This window comes from Triturus cristatus, chromosome 1_2 (assembly GCF_964204655.1).
Source record: "Triturus cristatus chromosome 1_2, aTriCri1.1, whole genome shotgun sequence".
In the NCBI taxonomy this organism is placed as follows: domain Eukaryota; kingdom Metazoa; phylum Chordata; class Amphibia; order Caudata; family Salamandridae; genus Triturus; species Triturus cristatus.
In genome coordinates, this window is record NC_140580.1 from 1,189,204,166 (window position 1) to 1,189,225,975 (window position 21,810).

The following is a 21,810-nucleotide window of genomic DNA, read 5'->3' on the forward strand; positions in this document are numbered from 1 at the left end:
ATCAACAAAGTCAGTCCAATCCTGAGTCTGTGCTTTCTGGGTGTCTCTGAACTTCAACGTGTACTGTTCAGTGTTAAGCAAAACCCATCTATCAAAGCATTCTTCAGGGCTTCATAATCATTAGCATCCTCTTCTCTAACAGTGAGGAGCTTGTCTCTACCTTTATCTGAAAAGGAGAGCCACAAGATTGCTGCCCACTGTGTCTGGGGGACCTGTTGAACTTTACAGGCCCTCTCCATAGCAGTTATCCATTTGTGGATACCATCCCCCCTCTGGTAGGGAGGAACAACCTTGGACAGGTTCCTATGATCTGGAATGTAATCTCTGTCTCTAGGGACACTGTTGCTGCCACCAGGGGCATCTAACCCCTCCTTCTTTGAAGCTCTTTGGAGCTCGAAGGCTTCCCTATCTAAGGCCAATTGCTTGGTTCTGAGGGCAAGCCTAGCTTCCTCATACTGGAGCATCTTGAACCTTCTGTCAGAGGAGGTCTCCCTGGGATAGGTGGATTTCCTCTGGTGAACAAAGTCTCTTCCAGAGTGGTATGAATGGTCAGATTCCCTTGAAGGGGATCTGGTCCTATCTCCCACTTTGTCAGCTCTCTTAAGGAGAATTCCTCTGTTCTGTTCAGACCTTTCTGGGTCTGGCCCTTCAATCACAGACTCCAGGTCATCTTGATTTTCATCATCAGACCCAGAGACTATGGTTGACCCACCCCCTGATGCAGACCCACTAGCTCCTAGAGCTAGTCTCAGGTCATCTGCTACTAACAGATCTATCAGGTGCTGTGAGGAGGGACTCCTGCCCACCCTCAGTTGTCTTTCAAAGCATAAGGCCTTCAGGTCAGTGTAGGCTATGGCTTTGTACTGAGATGGGGTGGACCCACTGGCTCCACCTTGGTGAGACATACTAGTGTTGTGCAGTGTTGTACTACCTACACTAGTTGAGGCCTACTGAACCTAGCTTGAGCTGCAGCAAGGGTGTGCTTATCCCTTAACAAACAGCTCTAAGTTCAGTAGAACTTTCTGATACTAGCTTGACTTTATATGTACCTTGAGTACCTTTAGTGGTTTTCAGTTAGTAATTCAAATAGAGATTTTCTGGTAAAACAATGGCAAGCTGGAATCCCACACGCTGCCCACCAATGTGAGAAGTTGGCCTTGCATATGCTGGTCACTAGTTATAGTGGCCACCTTGCACCAGTCCAATTCGACTCTTATGGTAGATAGGTTTAAGACAACCTTTTAAAGAAAGCTATCCTAGTGGTAGCTGTGGAGAGAAGCCTTCAGGCTAAGTCTCTGAGGAATGTAAAGCAGCTAGTTTTACCTTATAATCTCTTGAATTACCAAATGAAACGGACACCACAAAGGTATATATATCAAATATATATGTATTTATTTCTAGATACACTCTACTAATCTCTTTATGAGATTAGAACCCAGATACACATTCAAATGTCAACAGTTCTCAATAAATTAAGCACAAATATGGCTGAAGCCCTAGGGGCGTACCAGACCATATACTAAGAAAATGGTTTAACAAAGTTGACTAGCAAAATGACAAAGCCTAGGGCCTTGGGAATCGCTGGGGCTTTACTACTGCAGTGTTAGCAGGTAAGTAACAAGCCCACGGGAGACGCGTGCAGTGTCTAAACACAGCCGCGGGTTTCCTATAGGTTACAATGAAGCAAGTCGCGGTTTGTATTTTAAAGTTTTAGGGCACTTCGGAGAAGTCAACAAGCAAGCCACTTACATGGTAAGTATTTCGAGGGCCAACACACACTTGGGCACCGGCGTGCACGAGTTACCTCACCCAGGGAAGCCGGGTGCATAGGTGTCTTTTGGTGTCGGGTTGCGATGCTGTTTTCAATGGAGACCAATGAAGACTTGCTGCTTGAGACGACTGAAGAGGTGTCCGCTGGAATCCGAAGATGGATTGAAGTTGAAGAGGACCTGAAAATTGAGGGGACAGTGTTCAAAGTCACTTGCCAGTGACCGGTGGCCAGCAGGATGGATGACCACTGATGTCGCGTCGTTTCAGGTCGCCGATGGTGAATTGTCTCTTCGCTCATGAGGTCCAGGAGGGATCGAAGATGACCAGCAGCTGGATTTGGAGTGTCCCACGATGTCTGCAGCTGGTGGCGGTGTCGGCAACCGGATTGGAGACAACAAGCCTTGGCAACTGCAAGTCTTGTGTGGACTGAAGATTGACGATGATGCAGACCAGCAAGGTCTGATGGACTTACCCAGTGAGGGTAAGTGAGGGCAGGCCTCGGGCAATCAGGAGAGCCCTTGAAGTCTATGAGAAAGTCTTCGGGTGAGTCACTAGCCAACGGGCAAGTAACCGCGAAGACGCCTTTGCAGGAAAAGTTCCACAGGAGCCCACGGTCACTCGGGACAGGTAGGCCACTGAATTTCGGTACCAGACTTGCTAGGGACTTGGACTATAGATGGTCCAAAGCACAAGTTCGTAGAACGTTGTTTAGGGTTTGCACTCGAAATCAGTGCATGGTTCCCTGGTATTACTGTTCCTCGTCACCCGTGGGGTCCGGATGCCACAGCTTCGCTGGGGACTCAAAATGGCCATCGAGAGGTCAGGAAATCCACTTCAGGGGACACAGGGACTTCGGACTCCGGCGGGAGCGGTGAAGTTTGCAACCATCGATTGAAGTTACAGGTGCCTGCCAAGCAGGGGAGTCACTCCTTGACTCCAAGGGAGATTCTTCAGTCTTCCAGAGATAGTGGAATGTCGAAGGGCCAGGATTCTTCTTTGTAGAGCGTCGTCCAGGGTAATCTGAATTGCATTGGCAATGCTTGGTATCTTATAGTGAAGATAGGGGAGGGACTAGCTCTATGACCACTCCTCTAGGAGGGTCAGGGTAGTGGGTGGTTACACCCACTTCCCTCTGTCCAGTTTCACGCCAGAGCAGGGGCAGGTAGCCCCTGAACCGGTTTTAGCTGGCATATGCACAGAGAAGCCTACTGCTTCCCCAGTGCAGGACTTCAAAGCACTTTAAGAGTGCACCCACCCAGCTCCAATACACTAAATCCTGTCTGGGAGGTGGTGACACCTCCCTGTGACAGGATACCTTTTGTTGGGCTTCCTCCACTGCGAGTTTTGGCCAGCAGCAGGAGGGCAACCCAGTGTCTGTGCTGGTGGCATCCATTTTGTGATGCCAGGGCTCTAGAAGATTTCTACCGTTTAGTACAGTGGGTACATGTCATCCCCTCTAGAAGGGTGGGATCATACTCCCACACCAGTTACTGGTGTGGGGGTATGATTCCAAGTTGTTTGACACCAAACACGACATGTTTTGATGCAGTCATTCCAAAGTTAGCATTTACCGCAAGGTTATAATGCACTTAAGAGTATATGGTTTAACCGCATCCACAAACAGCAGCAGATAATAGACTCTGCCAGCTGCAGAGGGGTCCTGCTCATGCAGAAGCACCCCCTCACATAGTAAACCAAGCACCCTGCCCTCAGGATTGTTAGGGCCTGCAAGAGGGGTGACTGATAGGTTTATATGTGTGTGTATGGTAAGCTATAGGAACCTATACCTCAGTGAGGAGTGCTAACACTACCTCACACAGGCTGCAGTAGCAGGCCTGTGGTGTCAGATTGTGAATGCTTCCCAGGGGCGGCATAATACATGCTGCAGCCCCTGGTAGGCCTGTGAAGTACCAATGCCCTAGGTACCTAAGGTACCATATACTATGGGCTCATAAGGTACCACAGTATCCAATCACTAGTACATCTAATATGCACACCAAGTTGTTTAGAGAGATCAGTGAGACTGGGGCCCTACTTAGCAGGGACCCAGCCAGACTATAGCCAGAAACCAGTGTATACATCAGGAAAAAAGTGGGGGCAACATAAGTGCAGATCCTACTCTCCTACAGTGTCCAGGATAAACGGCGCGTCCACTGGTTTATGGAGCGCTATGATCCGGTCCTGGCTTCAGATACCTGCTGGTCAGAGAGGCGGTGACCAGGAGCCCCCACGTTAATATTTCTGACTTGTAGGGTGGAGAAAAAACACAGGCACAGATGGCAGCATTAACGTGTGCTATCGCCCACCTTTACACAACCTTAGCTCCCCCCAGGCCAGTTAGCGACAGTGACAACTGGGTTCGAGGGCAGGGCAGGTAACTCCTTCCAAAGACGAAGCTGCACCACAGCAGGGAGGGGCACTAAATGAAATACACCCTCACAAATCCTCCCGGTTATAAGTAACAGGACATGGGCAATGCAGGCTGCCCCTTCTCTGGGTCAGGCTTTTTTACCTCATATGAGTAAAAACTGGGCAGTGTATGCCAAGCAGAGCATCAGGGGGCTCACCAAGGGGGGCAGGGTCGTTGCCAGGTGTGAGGAGCATTGAGGCCTGCCAGTGGTTGGTTCCTTGACTGGGGGCATGCCCTTTCCTTAGCTTTAGTCAGGTGCTTCCTCGGCCTCCCTTGTTGGCACAGCGCCTCTGCCGGGTGCTGCCAGCTTGTGGGCACTGGGTGCCCTTTTTGATGCAATCAGACCACACGTGCAGCACTTGTCCTGCTGTGTGCACAGATGTGTGCACTGCCGATGCACTTTTTCAGTTTTTTCCAGAGGCACCTTGCTGGGGGCTGCCCGCCCTTTCAGAACCGGCCCTTACTGGCTATTCAATCAATCAATCAAAGCGCATTTACATAGCACAGCACTATCACTCCTAGGGTATCTGGGTTGTGTCTGTTGAAAAGCCAAGCCTTGAGTTTCTTTCTGAATTCCGCGTAGGAGGGTGCTTTCCGGAGGTGGGGGGAATACGGTTGTTCCATGTCTTGGCAGTGATGTAGGAGACGGAGCGGCCCCTGCTGTGACGGGTGCGGGCGTGTGCACACGGCCTAGTGAGGAGGAGCGCAGGTAACTTGCGGGTAGATGGAAGTTCCTCCGGCGGTTGATGTAGGCCGGTCGTGCGTGAGGCTCTTCTGGTTGGCGAGCCAGTGGAGGTTTCTGAGGTGGGGGTTGGTGTGGGTCTGCTTGGGGAGGTCCAGGATGAATGTGGCTGCAGCAATCTATACGGTCTGGAGTCCTTTGAGCAGCTGGCGGAGATGGCAGGTGTAGAGAGCATTGCAGGCGGCTGGTGGCGAGGGCCTTGGTGACGGCCTTTCTGGTGTTGCTTGAGATCCATCTGAAGATGCTGCAGAGCATGCGGAGGGCGTGGAAGCAGGAAGAGGCGGCTGCGTTGGAATGTCATTTCATGGTCAGTTGGCTGTCGAGGGTGATGCTGACGTTGCAGGCATGGTCTGTCGGTGTGGGTGTTGGTTCGAGTTCTGCTGGCCACCAGCTGTGGTCCCAAACGGAGGTGTTCTTTATGACGGTTAGTACTTACGTCTTGTTGGACTTGAGTTTGAGGTGATTGTCTCTCATCCAGTTGGCTACGTTGGTTATGGCATCGCAGATGTTGGATTTGGCGTGGGACAGTTCCTCGGTGAACGAGAGGATTAGTTGAATGTCGCCTGCGTAGATTTCATCGGCAGACTTTTTCTCTAGGAGATGTCTGACCTCTGCATGTTTCCATGTAACCAGGAAGGCTGCTGCCCTGCAGAGGGAGATGTTGATGATGCTGGTGAGTTCCGTGCTGATAGGGTTGGTTCTGAGGTTGAACAGATGGTAGGGGTTGGTGGGCACCCCGAAGTGTAAGGAAAACATGATGTTGTGGTCTGTGTGATGAGCGAACCCAGGCGTGCAATGCCCATAAGGCTGAAAGGGCTTCAGCCCCCCCCCCCGTCGTGTGTGTCAGCCCGGGCTGAAACAGCTTCCCGGGCACACACACTGCTGCACCCGAGTACTTCACAGGTTTTTACAATACCATTTACTTGTTAACAAGGCTTTGTTGTTTTTTCACCCCTTCTTAGAGCCCCGCATCTCCACTCTGACTATTGCTGGAAGAATTAGCCTCCCCAGAAAATGTTAGTAGCCCCCAGGAAATAGGCTCTAGTTGCACCTCTGAGCAGACCCCAGGTGGTGATCCTATGGCTGGTGTGGCCTGGGTGGTTAAGGTTTTTGAGGTTGAGAGTGGTGGGTTGGGGGTCTAAATTGTTGTAGATGGTGGCAATCGTGCTGTGGAAGTAGGCAATGCAGACTGTGGTGGCTGCTTTCTTGGCTTGTTTGATGCGCAGTCGATAGTTATTGAGGTTTGCTTTGCGAGGGGCTCTGTCAGAGGGTTCCTTGTGGTGTGCCACCGTTTCTCGAATCAGTAGCAGTTGCACATGGTGATACCGAGCTCTGGGGTGTACCAGCTGGCTTGTTTTGTGGGTTTGTTGATTTTTGCTGATTTCAACGGATCCATGCACAGAAATTGTTAATGGCCTGGTCAAGGTCTGAGGAAGCTTCCAGTTGGGTGGTGCTGAGGGCCTGTGTTCTCAGTGTCTCAGTCACCTTGCCCCAGCTGCGGTGGGAGGAGCTGTGATGCTTGGTGACACTGTGTTGAGTGTCGGAGATAGTGAAGTGAATGACGGCGTGGCTGAATTTGATTCTGTCACTGGAGGTGAAGATTAAGTCGAGTGTGTGTCTGGCTTTGTGCATCGTTTCGGTGACAACTTAGGTGAGGCCACTGTTGTTCAGGTTTTCCAGGAGGTTGGTGGAGTTGCACCACTGGGGTCGTTGACATGGAAATTGAGAACGATGAGTAGGACCTAGTGGTGGGAGTCGATGGCGAGGGGGACACTGTGGTTGGAGATGGCGTCACAGAAGTCTGGTTGGTGTCCTGGAGTTCTGTAGATGAGGTTGCCTCTTAATGGAGTCTTGGCACCGGTCTGTAATTGGAAGTATAGGAGTTGCATGAGAGGCATGGGGTTGTCGTTGATGATGGTGCATCAGATGGTTTCCTTGAAGATGATGACGATACCCCTGCCATGCTTGTTGATGCTGCTATTGGGCCATTTTCAATTTGGCACCCTTTACTATTATTTGCCCAGCACATGGGTTCCAGTATTAGTGGATAATTCTTTCCCCACACTCTTATGAGACTGTTACGACATTCCCTCTTGGTTTTGGTACAAATTTCCCTTTAATTGCGAGATTCCTTGCCAGCATCTCTTGACATATCTGTTCCACTTCTATGTATTCACACTTCAAGCCAGCTCTGGTACTCAACACCTTCTTGAATCTGAGCTAACTTTCTACTGTGCTAAGCTTATTGTTCTTGCTCCTGATGAAGACCCGCTCACGTATACAGTATTGAAACGTCATTGACATTCTCAGCAATAGACATTTTCTGATTGACATTGTTGGAAAATACTTCCTTTAAATGAATTCCATTTTCACACTCTACAAGCTGAGCTGTAGATGGACTATCACAGCCGCGCTTTGTACCGCTCTGCGATCACCATTGCACCGCACTTCTGTCACTCACTCAGTAGGTTTACCTTGTCCACTGAGCACTTTTGTCAATTTATACAAATGTTTAATGTAACATGTCTTCACCTGAATATAACCAGAATCTTTCTAATTAGAACTTATGGTCCTGTTGTTTCCACTCATGTAATTCTCTTTTACACAGGACCACCCCTTCCCAAGACACAGGATAACTCCTTCCCAGGACACAGGACCACCTCTTCCCAGGACACATGAACACCTCTTCCCAGGACACGGGATAATTCCTTCCCAAGACACGGGATAGCTCCTTCCCAGGACAGAGTACCACCCCTTCCCAGGACACAGGACCACCTCTTCCCAGGACACGGGATAACTCCTTTCCAAGACACGCGACCACCTCTTCCCAAGACATGGAATAGATCCGTCCCAAGACAAGGGACCACCCCTTCCCAAGACACAGGACCACCTCTTCCCAGGACACAGGATAACTCCTTCCAAAGACACGGGACCACCCCTTCCCAAGTCACAGGATAACTCCTTCCCAGGACACAGGACCACTTATTCCCAGGACACAGGACCACCTCTTCCCAAGACACAGGCCCACCTCTTCCCAGGACACAGGATAACTCCTTCCAAAGACACGGGACCACCCCTTCCCAAGTCACGGGACAACTCCTTCCCAGGACACAGGACCACTTCATCCCAGGACACAGGACCACCTCTTCCCTAGACACAGGACCACCTCTTCCCAAGACAGGGGATAACCCCTTCCCATGACACAGTGCAACCCCTTTCCGGGACACAGGACCCCCCCTGGGACATAGTACCACCACCCGGCACACAGTGCCACCCCTTCCAGGGCACAGGACCACCCCTGGTACACAGGACCACCCCTGGCACACAAATTAACCCCTGCCACACAGGGGTCGGTCTTGGGACACAGGACCACCCCCTCAGAAGACAGGACCACCCTCATGGACAAAGGACCACCCTCATGAATACAGCACCACCCCTGGCACACAGAACAACCCCTGGCACATAGGAGCCAAACCTGGAACACAGGACCACTCACCCAGAACACAGTACTACTCACAAGGGCAAAAGGTGACCCTCATGAATACAGCACCACTCCTGACACACAGAACAACCCCCTGGCCCACAGGAGCCCATCCTGGGAACAGGACCCCTCCTGGAACACAGGACCACATCCTCAGAACACAGGACCACCCCTTCCAGGGACAGAGGGCCACCCACTGGGCTCATAACCACCCCCTTGGGAAACATGGCCACCCTCCCAGGAACAATGGACCATCCCCCTGTACACAGGACCACCCCTGGCTCACACGAGAGGGTCGTGGGAGACAGCACCACCCCTGGGACACAGGGACACCCCCTGGTGCACAGGACCAACCCTAGGACACAGGACCACCCCTAGGACACAGGACCACCCCAAGGACACAGAACCAACCCCTGGTTCACAGGAGCTCGTCCTGGAACACAAGACCATCCCTTGGAACACAGGAGCCCATCCTAGGACACAGGACCACCCGAGCACACAGGAGCCAGTCTTGGGGGCATATGATCACCCCAGGGACATAGGACAACTACTGGCACACAGGAGCATGTCCTGGGACACAGGATAACTTCCATGACACAGGACCATCCCGGGCACACAGAAGCCTGTTCTGTGACACAGGAGACATCTTCTTTGGGGGTACCTGCGTGCGGACGGGCCGAGCTCTGCTGAGGTGCACGAGCGTTGTCTCTCCAGGCTCCTGTGCCGGCCGGGCTTGGCTCCGCCCCCGCCCGGGTCTACATCACCCAGCAGCCCCGCAGCTTCCAGCCAGGCGACGCTGCCGCCCTCGCAATCCTAGCGCGCCAGGAGGCGCTATAAAGCTCAGCCCGGTTCCTCGCCCCGCGAGGATGCACGCGGGACGCGCCGGGAGAAGCCCAGGACAAGGGTGGGACCGTCTGTGGCCGTCGTAGGCCGGCAGAGGCTGGGCTGGGCCTGGTCCCTGTGCCCCGGCCTATTACATTCTGTCCATTCCTTGGTCAACATCCCCGCTCCACCCGCAGGAGCCAGCCCATTCAGGATCATTGTGAGTTATTCGTTGGATAAAGTTTTGCTTGTCTAAACAGGATTGGTTACATTTGTCTGACTTGACATCAGTATAACTTTTTCATTTACCATGGAGAAGCGTAAGGGCACTGCGGGGACATTGGACGCATACCTCTTACGGGCTGATTCAATAATAAACGAAGAGATACATCTTATAGAGCGTAGACTCTCAATCGACCCTTTCCAACAGTCCCCGCCTATAGAAATAGATCTAAGCACCCTCTCTTCTCTGAGCAAAACTCCTTCACTTAGTCCTCCTATTACATCTGTGACTACACAAATGCAATCTGTTACTAGCGTCAATCATACACATTCTCCTATATCCAGTGCGAAGGGCCCGCAAACCCGGGGGAAAGCTAAGCATTCATCTGATTTGGTCACAGGGATCACACAGAAGAGAACTAGGTCAAATAAACAGAGAAAAATATCGGAAAAACCGAAAACGCGTTCCTTAGGCACACAAACAGACCAAGGGCAATTTCTTTTCACTGCCCAACTTACACCCAATTCAAGCGTACCCGATTCTAACACACAAACCCATGTTAACTATCCAGTAGAAGAAATAACAAATATTCTTGAACAAAAACTCGAGGCAATGGCTCTCAGCCTTTTCACCAAGTTTAATGAATTACTCGGGTCCATGGACCTTAAGATGAACCAAATATTAGAATTTAACGATCTACTTAAAACTCGAGCAACAAGACCCGATCGTCTCTTGGCACCTGGCAGTCACACCATTTCTCTGACTGACCCCTCTTGTCAATCTGTTGAACGCACCCTTTCCCCCCAAATTGAACTCTCACAACAAGCAAATAAATAGCCCTCTGATAGGAGGACGAAAGAGAAGAACGCGGCCACGACACACGTTCAAGAAAAGAAACTCCACCTAAAAAGTAACTCCAACATTCTTACTACAAGCTCTCACTCAAATATAGACCGTCCAAACCTGCCGCCTGCTACATGCCCTTACATCATAGTCTTAACAGGCGTTCCCCCCTAGAACAAGGAGTGATAGAATCCTGGTCCTCCCTACGAAACAAAGTAGTGGACTGGCTCGTTAAACATAGACACTTTAACGTGCACAACACCAACCAAATTATTATGGTACGGAGAGTCGGCTGGATCGGCCCCTCACGCAAAACCATTCAGGGTGACTGTATTATCATCAACTTCAGTGCCCCACGAGCCGTTCGAGCCCTCCTAGCACAAAAGGAAGAGTCTTCGCCTTATACCACAGCAATTCTCTCTGTCCCACTCGGTTTCTTTTACCGCCCGCCTACTTACCCAGTCAAAAAACTAAATGGTTCCATCTTAACGCAAAACAGATATGACTCATTGTCACTAATAGAGGAGGTAGATTGACTACCTACGTCCACAAAGTTTCTCAACATTCCAAAAGTTGAGTTAGTCACTAACGAAACACTATGCTACTCAACCACTGCCCCTGAAATTGAGACCCCACCTTCGAGTAATTTCTTACCCCCTCTCCCTTATTAATTTTTGCCATCTTTTTCACAACCACAGGATATTTCACATCTGACCCCCAAGGTCATAGTAATTCAAACTAATTTTCCAACAACAACTCACTTAGACTCAAAAATGATCCCCATTTCTGAGATCCCTCCTTCCGACCAGCAAAATCAAATACCCATCCCTTCAAAGAGACCAGTAAAACCTCCTGCTGGCTCTCCAGTCAGCGTAATATTCTGGAATATCGCAGGCCTTCGCTCAAAAATCAATCACGAAGGGTGGCTAGCATTCGTAAGGCGCCACGAAATCCTCTGCCTGCAGGAGACTCGGGCACTTTCTCCCATTCATTTAAATGGTTACAGAACCTTTTTCTCTCCCGCGCTCCCTTCATTCTCAGGTCGAGCTAAGGGAGGATTAGTGACATATATCTCCAACTTAACACTAGGACAAACCATCAGCGTATTAAAAAAAGAGCGCAACTATCAGATCATAGCCATACAATGTAATAAACTTACTCCTGTGCTGATAGTGAATTTCTATAACAACTTGCAAGACTGCCAACTGATAGGCACATTGAAGGAAATTCGCCACTTTCTCCTAGAATATTACAATCATCCCCAAGGGAAAAATTCCATCCTGATTTGGGGAGGAGATTTCAACCTATCACTATGTGAGAAAAATAATATCACCTGTGGCTTTATGGACCACAAAGAAAACCCCATTACTCATTTTTCTCACTCTCTTAAAGGTTCGCTTGTGAATGAAACCATGTCTTTGCTCCAACTGACCTTTTATAACGAGTTATTAACACCCACCGTCAAGTTAAGCCCCACATACAATGGCAGAGGAGCCTCGAGCTGCATAGACTTCATACTTATGGCATTTACTGCCGTCAACTTAATTACCAACTTTATCACTCACGACTGCGCCTATAGCGACCATTTCCCTATTTCCATCACGCTGGAACTAACGGGCTCCGCAAAACACGTAAAGAATTCCCTACAACAAGAAAATCTGACGATGAATAGACCAAATGGCTACGCCCTAAAGTGGTCATGTATCGATCCAGAAAAAACCCTGGAAAAGATCATAAAAGGGGATATGGCAGCATTCACAGCATGTCTGGCGCAGACCTCCTCACCCCACGAGATCGCGGCAAATTTTAAAATCATAATCACTGAGATCAGCACGGCTCGGACAGTTGGTTCAATTCTTCTTGCTCCAAGGCACATCGAGCACTCAAACTTGCTTTAAAGAAAGTCCCCAGAGACAGAGTAGAGGTTACTCAACGGAGAAAACTCTACAACAAGACTCTCACGAAGCGTAGGAAAGAACTTAAAGAAGAGCACTGGATTGCTCTACACAAGAGTTGCAAATTAAAGGACTCCTCAGCTTTCTGGGAGGTCATAAACTCTTCATTTCTCTCAGGCCCAAAAGAACGTGGTACCATAGAGGTCACAATTACCGAGAATGATTGGACCAATTATTTTTCGCACATGTTCAGTCTCACAGACCCACCTTTGCCACTCTCAGGTCCCGCCGAACAGGCCATATCAATCCCAAGCGATGCCTCTAACTCTCTCCCTTTAGAATTCAGTTTGGCAGATATTAAATCAGCTCTCAAAGCTAGCCGGGGAGGGAAGGCTCCTGGCCCGGATGGGGTCCCTGTGGACTTATTTAAATCTAACATTGATCTATGGGCCCCCCTCCTATACAGAGTCCTGGAAGCGACTAGTGAGGCTGGACTCTTGGTCGGAGCCCATCTTGGTTCCGATTTTTAAAAAGGGGGACCGCAACATTCCGATTTGTTATCGACCCATCTCATTACTCGATTCATTAGGTAAAGTGGTGGGTCGTATTTTACTTGAACGACTGCAATGTTGGACGGAGGAGAATAACATCATTTCCGACCTCCAATACGGTTTTAGGGAGGGTTTGGGCACCATTGAGCAGGTTCTTAATTTGGTCCTATTAAGAGGAAAATACGTAAACGCAAAGGGAGGCAGATTATGCATGGCATATGTTGACTTCTCTGCAGTGTTTGACTGCGTTTCTCACGCAAAATTATGGACCATCTTGTTAGACATAGGGGTGGATAAGAGCCTGGTCAATTATATTAGAGAACTCTACTCAAACGCCACTGCAAGAGTCAGGTTCGGCCTAGGGGGCCAGCTATCCACATCGTTCAGGGTGGAGCGGGGAGTCAGACAGGACTGTGTCCTGGCTCCCTTCCTTTTTACCATATATACCAACGGCCTAGAGGCAGCTATGTTGGAGGGGAGTCAGGACCTACCACAGTTCAATAATCGCCCAATTCCCGCACTACTATACGCGGACGATGCGATAATCCTTGCTTGTACCCCACTAGAATTACAACGCTCCCTAAACCGCTATTATAAATTTATGTCCAACTTAGATCTAAAAATTAACACAAAAAAGACCTTTACAATGACCTCTGGAAAAAAACCACTAAAGGGTCATGGTACCTACATCACAAACACAAAGATTGATCATACCACAACTTACCCCTGCCTAGGAGTGGTGATAGATGAAAAGGGGACTTGGACAACGGCAATTGAGGCCAGAAAACTCCAGTTCTTGAAAGCAACGATCGTTCTAGTTACCTTCACTCAGAGACTTGGAAAGAGACCCCCTAAAGAGATTCTTGAAGTCTTCCGTCCAAAGTGCATTACCACCGCCACCTACGGCGCGGGCATATGGGGATACGCTCAAGTGGACTCTATTCAAAAAATTTAAAATAGCTTTCTTAGATATCTACTAGCAGCCCCCCCATCTTCATCTACTTTTTGCTGCCGCCAAGAACTGGGCTTGACATATGTTTCCGACATCATTCGAATGCAACCAATTCTGCTGTGGCATCGCATTTGGACATCTGACAAGTTGCTTTTCACCCACGCAATCATTAAGGACTGTCAAAAACTAGAATACACCCAAAAAATCTCCTGATTGCATTACGTACAGAAATATTTTATTGACCTGGGCCATCCAAATTTCTACTCAGCTCCCCAGGATATGGCAACAATTTCACGTAAGCTATTAAAGCCTGAGCGTCTAAAACATCTAGGCGATCTTCGTTTGGCCGATGAAGCCAATAAACTTTCCGTCCAGCATTCCATGCAATAACGAGCCCGACCTAACCCTAAATTTGACAACCTATGATGTCTTCTTACTCACCAGATTCAGACTCAATATTTTTTATCGCTTTATCACTTTCCCTAACATTAATGACTGGTCAAAGGAGCTTTCTTGTTGCCCTTGTGATGATACTTCTACACAGTCTCTTCTACACGTTACTTTCTTTTGCAAATTTTATCTCGAACCTAGAAAACGGTGGTTGAAACCTCTGCAACAAATGGCCCTACGTGAATGCCGCCCGGCCTTGCTGGCACTACAATCTTTCAACATTGCAAAGTTTTTCAAATACTGCATTAGGCATCGAACAAATTTATAATCACAACTCTTGATTCCATGACTGCCAGTTGTATTTTAACTAATCTATAAAAATTTGTTTTAAAACTATCTTCTTACCTGAAATTTTAAATGAACTATGCATCTAAGGTATTTATAAATGCACTTTTTTGCTATTTTGCACCTGACATTTTCCGTTATCATTGCACTTATACATTCCCAAATAGAATCAATAGTCTTCACGAAAATGTCCTTTTGTCAGAAACCTGAGTGCTATATCTTCATTGTGTAAATTTTTATGTTTTAATCATGTGTACTTGTATTTTGCTTTTATGGTTTTGCCAGGCATTCCGAATAAAGCTTTTATTGGATTGACACGGGACAACCGCTGGCACACAGGAGCATGTCCTGGGACAGAGGATCACCAGAGTGACACATGACAGAGAACCACCGCCCTGGGATACAGGACCACCCTTCCTGGGGACACTGGACTAACCTCCTGGACACAGTACCACCCTCAGGGGCAAAGGTTGACCCTCAAGAATACAGCACCACCCCTGGCACACACAACAACCCCCTGGCACACAGGAGCCCGTCCTGGGAAACAGGACCACTCCTGGAACACAGGACCACCTCCTCAGAACACAGGACCACCCCTTCCAGGGACACAGGACCACCCACTGGGCACATACCACCCCCTTGGGACACATGGCCACCCTCCCAGGTACATTGGACCACCCCCTGTACATAGGACCACCTTTGGCTCACAGGAGACAATTGTGGGAGACAGCACCACCCAGGGACACAGGGCCACCCCTGGGACACAGGGCCACCCCTGGGACACAGGGCCACCCCCTAAGACACAGGAGAACCCCTGGCACTCAGGAGCCCGTCCTGGGACACAGAGCCACCCCTGGGCACAGAGGAGCCCGTCCTGGGGGCACAGGATCACTCCTGGGACACAGGACAACTGCAGGCACACAGGAGCATGTCCTGGGCCACACGATAACCCCGGTGACAAAGGAGCATCCCGGACACACGGGAGCCTATCCTGAGACACAGGACTATCCCCGGGCACACAGTACCCCGTCCAGGGACACAAGACCATCCCCAAGTACACAGGAGCCCGTCTTGGGACACAGGATCACCCTGTGACACAGGACCACCCCTGGCACACAGAAGCCCGTTCTGGGACACAGGGTCACCCCTGTGACACAGAAGCATGTCCTGGGACACAGGATCACCTCGATGAGACAGGACCACCCCATGCACACGGGAGCATGTCCTGAGACACATGACTATCCCTGGGCACACAGGAACCCATCCTGGGACACAGAACCATCCGAGCACAGAGGAGCCCGTCCTGGGGGTACAGGATCACTCCCGGGACACAGGGGCATGTCCTGGGACACATGATAACCCAGGTGACACAGGACCACCCCTGGCACACAATACCCCATACAGGGACACAGGATCACCCCGTGAAACAGAAGCATGTCCTGGGACACAGGATCACCTCGATGAGACAGGACCACCCCATGCACACGGGAGCATGTCCTGAGACCCAGGACTATCCCTGGACACACAGGAGCCCATCCTGGGACACAGAACCACCCGAGCACAGAGGAGCCCGTCCTGGGTGTACAGGATCACTCCCGGGACACAGGGGCATGTCCTGGGACACATGATAACCCAGGTGACACAGGACCACCCCTGGCACACAATACCCCGTCCAGGGACACAGGATCACCCCGTGAAACAGGACCGACCCTGGGACTCAGAACCACCCCTGGACAAAGGACCACCCACGCTATAGAGGACCAGCCCCGGGGACACAGGCTCACCCCGGGACGCCAGACCAGTCCCTAGGACACAGAACCACCCCCTGTGGTGTGGACCCTTCAGCTTCACCTGTGCCTCCCGGTCTGCAATGAGAGTCCCTCGCTGACTCCTACCTTTGCTTTGTGGTCTGCACTCAGGGCCCCTCATTGACTCCTAACTATGCCTCTCTATCTGTAGTTGGGCCCCTCGTCCCACCTGTGCCTCACTGTCTGCACTCAGGGGCCCTCACTGACTCCCATCTGTGCCTCTCCGTCTGTAGTCTGGGCCCCTCGTCCCACCTGTGCTTCGAGGTCTGCACTCAGGGGCCCTCACTGACTCCCACCTGTGCCTAACGCTTTGTAGTGTAGGCCCCTCACTGATTCCTACGTGTGCCTCGAGGTCTGCACTCAGGGTCCCTCATTGACTCCCACCGGTGCTTCACTGTCTGTAGCCTGGGACCCTCTACCAACCTGTGTCTCTACGTCTGTAGTCTGGGCCCCTCGTCCACACCTGTGCCTCACTTTCTGCACTCAGGGGCCCTCACTGATTCCTACCTGTGCCTCCTGGTCTGTAGTCTGGGCCCCTCGTCCATACCTGTGCTTCGAGGTCTGCACTCAGGGGCCCCACACTGACTCCTGCCTGTGCCTCACTGTCTGCACTCAGGGGCCCTCACTGACTCCCATCTGTGCTTCCTGGTCTGTAGTCTGGGCCCCTCGTCCACACCTGTGCTTCGAGGTCTGCACTCAGGGGCCCCACACTGACTCCTGCCTGTGCCTCACTGTCTGCACTCAGGGGCCCTCACTGACTCCCATCTGTGCCTCCTGGTCTGTAGTCTGGGCCCCTCGTCCACACCTGTGCTTAGAGGTCTGCACTCAGGGGCCCTCACTAACTCCCACCTGTGCCTCACTGCCTGTAGTCTGGGCCCCTCGTCCACACCTGTGCTGCGAGGTCTGCACTCAGGGGCCCTCACTGACTCCCGCCTGTGCCTCCTGGTCTGTAGTCTGGGCCCCTTGTCCACACCTGTGCTTCGAGGTCTGCACTCAGGGGCCCCACACTGACTCCTGCCTGTGCCTCACTGTCTGCACTCAGGGGCCCTCACTGACTCCCACCTGTGCCTCACTGCCTGTAGTCTGGGCCCCTCGTCCACACCTGTGCTTCGAGGTCTGCACTCAGGGGCCCCACACTGACTCCTATCTGTGCCTCCTGGTCTGTAGTCTGGGCCCCTCGCCCATACCTGTGCTTCGAGGTCTGCACTCAGGGGCCCTCACTGACTCCCATCTGTGCCTCCTGGTCTGTAGTCTGGGCCCCTCGTCCACACCTGTGCTTAGAGGTCTGCACTCAGGGGCCCTCACTAACTCCCACCTGTGCCTCACTGCCTGTAGTCTGGGCCCCTCGTCCACACCTGTGCTGCGAGGTCTGCACTCAGGGGCCCTCACTGACTCCCGCCTGTGCCTCCTGGTCTGTAGTCTGGGCCCCTTGTCCACACCTGTGCTTCGAGGTCTGCACTCAGGGGCCCCACACTGACTCCTGCCTGTGCCTCACTGTCTGCACTCAGGGTCCCTCACTGACTCCCATCTGTGCCTCCTGGTCTGTAGTCTGGGCCCCTCGTCCACACCTGTGCTTCGAGGTCTGCACTCAGGGGCCCCACACTGACTCCTGCCTGTGCCTCATTGTCTGCACTCAGGGGCCCTCACTGACTCCCATCTGTGCCTCCTGGTCTGTAGTCTGGCCCCTCGTCCACACCTGTGCTTCGAGGTCTGCACTCAGGGGCCCTCACTGACTCCCACCTGTGCCTCACTGCCTGTAGTCTGGGCCCCTCGTCCACACCTGTGCTGCGAGGTCTGCACTCAGGGGACCTCACTGACTCCCGCCTGTGCCTCCTGGTCTGTAGTCTGGGCCCCTCGTCCACACCTCACCTGTGCTTCGAGGTCTGCACTCAGGGACCCCACACTGACTCCTGCCTGTGCCTCACTGTCTGCACTAAGGGGCCCTCACTGACTCCCATCTGTGCCTCCTGGTCTGTAGTCTGGGCCCCTCGTCCACACCTGTGCTTCGAGGTCTGCACTCAGGGGCCCCACACTGACTCCCACCTGTGCCTCACTGCCTGTAGTCTGGGCCCCTCGTCCACACCTGTGCTTCGAGGTCTACACTCGGGGGCCCTCACTGACTCCCACCTCTGCCTCCTGGTCTGTAGTCTGGGCCCCTCGTCCCACCTGTGCTTTGAGGTCTGCACTCAGGGGCCCTCACTGACTCCCACCTGTGCCTCCTGGTCTGTAGTCTGGGCCCCTCGTCCACACCTGTGCTTCGAGGTCTGCACTCTGGACCCCACACTGACTCCCATCTGTGCCTCCTGGTCTGTAGTCTGGGCCCCTCGTCCACACCTGTGCTTCGAGGTCTGCACTCAGGGGCCCTCACTGACTCCCACCTGTGCCTCACTGCCTGTAGTCTGGGCCCCTCGTCCACACCTGTGCTGCGAGGTCTGCACTCAGGGGCCCTCACTGACTGAACGTCAAGGTACTTATAGAGCGCACTGTCACCAGACGGCCACCTTGCGGTGTCGCCTTTGCGGTTTCCTGGCGCTGATACTCATACCGCTGTGGAACCCCTCCTGGCTTTCCCTGTGAAGTGTCCACTCCTGGGCACCCCCAGGGTGAAGCCAGGCATCCTTAGCGCTGTTGGGGCCGTTGTGGAGGCTAAGAAAGCTATTGCCTAGAGTTGCAGCGTGGGGCCCGTGATTAGAATAGGCACCGAGGCGAGAATAGATAGGTCCGAGGAAATTGAGCCCGAGCCCCGCCGAGGCGGGAATCGAACCCTGGTCCCTGGCCAGAACTCTGCTTTAGGGTCTGCCGCTCTAACCATTTAGCCACACTCGTCCACACCTGTGCTTCGAGGTCTGCACTCAGGGGCCCCACACTGACTCCTGTCTGTGCCTCACTGTCTGCACACAGGGGCCCTCACTGACTCCCACCTGTGCCTCACTGCCTGTAGTCTGGGCCCCTCGTCCACACCTGTGCTTCGAGGTCTGCACTCTGAGCCCCTCACCGACTCCCATCTGTGCCTCCTGGTCTGTCGTCTGGGCCCCTCGTCCACACTTGTGCTTCGAGGTCTGCACTCAGGGGCCCTCACTGACTCCCACCTGTGCCTCACTGCCTGTAGTCTGGGCCCCTCGTCCACACCTGTGCTGCGAGGTCTGCACTCAGGGGCCCCACACTGACTCCTGTCTGTGCCTCACTGTCTGCACACAGGGGCCCTCACTGACTCCCACCTGTGCCTCACTGCCTGTAGTCTGGGCCCCTCGTCCACACCTGTGCTTCGAGGTCTGCACTCAGGGGCCCTCACTGACTCTCACCTGTGCCTCACTGCCTGTAGTCTGGGCCCCTCGTCCACACCTGTGCTGGGTGGTCTGCACTCAGGGGCCCTCACTGACTCCCATCTGTGCCTCCTGGTCTGTAGTCTGGGCCCCTCGTCCACACCTGTGCTTCGAGGTCTGCACTAAGGGGCCCCACACTGACTCCTGCCTGTGCCTCACTGTCTGCACTCAGGGCCCCTCACTGATTCCTACCTGTGCCTCCTGGTCTGTAGTCTGGGCCCCTCGTCCACACCTGTGCTTCGAGGTCTGCACTCAGGGGCCCTCACTGACTCCCACCTGTGCCTCACTGCCTGTAGTCTGGGCCCCTCGTCCACACCTGTGCTTCGAGGTCTGCACTCAGGGGCCCTCACTGACTCCCACCTGTGCCTCACTGCCTGTAGTCTGGGCCCCTCGTCCACACATGTGCTTCGAGGTCTACACTCAGGGGCCCTCACTGACTCCCACCTGTGCCTCCTGGTCTGTAGTCTGGGCCCCTCATCCCACCTGTGCTTCGAGGTCTGAACTCAGGGGCCCTCACTGACTCCCACCTGTGCCTCCTGGTCTGTAGTCTGGGCCCCCGTCCACACTTGTGCCTCACTGTCTGCACTCAGGGGCCCTCACTGACTCTCATCTGTGCCTCCTGGCCTGTAGTCTGGGCCCCTTGTCCACACCTGTGCTTCGAGGTCTGCACTCTGGGCCCCTCACTGATTCCTACCTGTGCCTCCTGGTCTGTAGTCTGGGCCCCTCGTCCACACCTGTGCCTCGAGGTCTGCACTCAGGGGCCCTCACTGACTCCCACCTGTGCCTCACTGTCTGTAGTCTGGGCCCCTTGTCCAAACCTGTGCTTCGAGGTCTGCACTCAGGGGCCCCACACTGACTCCTGCCTGTGCCTCACTGTCTGCACTCAGGGGCCCTCACTGACTCCCACCTGTGCCTCACTGTCTGCACTCAGGGGCCCTCACTGACTACCACCCTCACTGTCTGTAGTCTGGGTCCCACACTGACTCCTACCTGTGCCTCCTGGTCTGCACTCAGGGATGTGGCACGGCGGCCAGAACTGCAGACTTTGGAACTGGGTAAACAGGTTCAAGTCCCGGCGTCGGCTCAGCATCTTGTGATCCTGGGCAAATCCCTTACTCTCCTGGTGCCAACCAAAATGGATGTGTCCTTGTGTGATGAAAGTGGTGCTCAGGTAAAGTGCTCCAATACCTTCGAGTCGAATTCGCGTATAAAAACTGCAACAACAACAAAAATAATAACCCCTCCTACCTGTGCCTCATGGTCTGCATCAAGGGGCCCCGGGATGGGCCCCTCAGTCTCTGCTACTGCCCCCGGTGCTGAGTAGAAATTGCGGAGCCCGGTACGATGCAAGGGCTGAAGTTAGTGTGATCTGGGCTCCCCCTCTCCCTCCTCCTGGCCCCTGGACACCCCGCCCTTCCCGGTGCCCGCCCCCTAAGCCCTCCGAGGACCCTCCGTCCAGTACTCTGCCCCCCCCCCCCCCCCTTAGTGCCTCCATCCCACTTCCTCTTCCCCCGGACATCCTCCAATCCCAGGTCCCTCCTCAGCTCTAATTGTTCTCTTCTGTGCCCCCCCCACCTCCCCGAACTCATCAATCCAAAGGCCTTCACTGGACACCCCTCCGCCTCAGGCCCGTCCTCTTCCTCCCAGAGCCCTCCCTCCCACCCTTCCTCTCCATGAGACTTCACTCACGGGCGCTGCTCCCTCCTCGCCCCGGGCCCCCTCCCTCAGTCTTCCCTCACGGTGCAGGCGGAGCTCCCCCGAGTGGCATTAACAGCGCCTCTGAAGCATCCCAGCACCTCAACCCCCCCCCCCCCACACGCACCCCTTACACCCACACACCCCCACACTCACACCAAACACCCAGAACTCCCCCCACCCTTACACCCACAACCCCCCCCCCCACCCGGACCCCTTACACCCACAACCCACCTACAACCAGACCCTCTCCTCCCCCACACGGACCCCTTACACCCACAACCCCCCCCCCCCCCACCCGGACCTCCTACACCCACAACCCCCCCCCACACACCCGGATCCCTTACACCAATAACCCCCCTACATCCAGACCCCCTCCCCCCCACACGCACCCCTTACACCCACAACCCCCCCACACCCAGAACTCCCCCATACCCTTAAGACCCACAACCCCCCCTGTGAGCAGTTGGCCTGGCATATGCTGGTCACTAGTTATAGTGGCCACCTTGCACCAGTCCAATTCGACTCTTATGGTAGATAGGTTTAAGACAACCTTTTAA

The 21,810-nt window shown here is 53.1% G+C and overlaps 1 protein-coding gene across 1 annotated transcript in view; it reads right to left on the reverse strand.

Annotated features, from left to right (window-relative positions):
• The window catches only part of SH2D3C (SH2 domain containing 3C), a 363,972-nt gene extending 343,043 nt beyond the window's left edge, over positions 1-20,929 (reverse strand). Inside the window, exon 1 of the mRNA XM_085614137.1 lies at positions 20,804-20,929. Coding sequence (XP_085470263.1) covers positions 20,804-20,823 — 20 coding nt within the window. The 5' untranslated portion in view covers positions 20,824-20,929. The remainder of the gene's footprint in view (positions 1-20,803) is intronic.
• Positions 20,930-21,810: the final 881 nt, after the last annotated feature.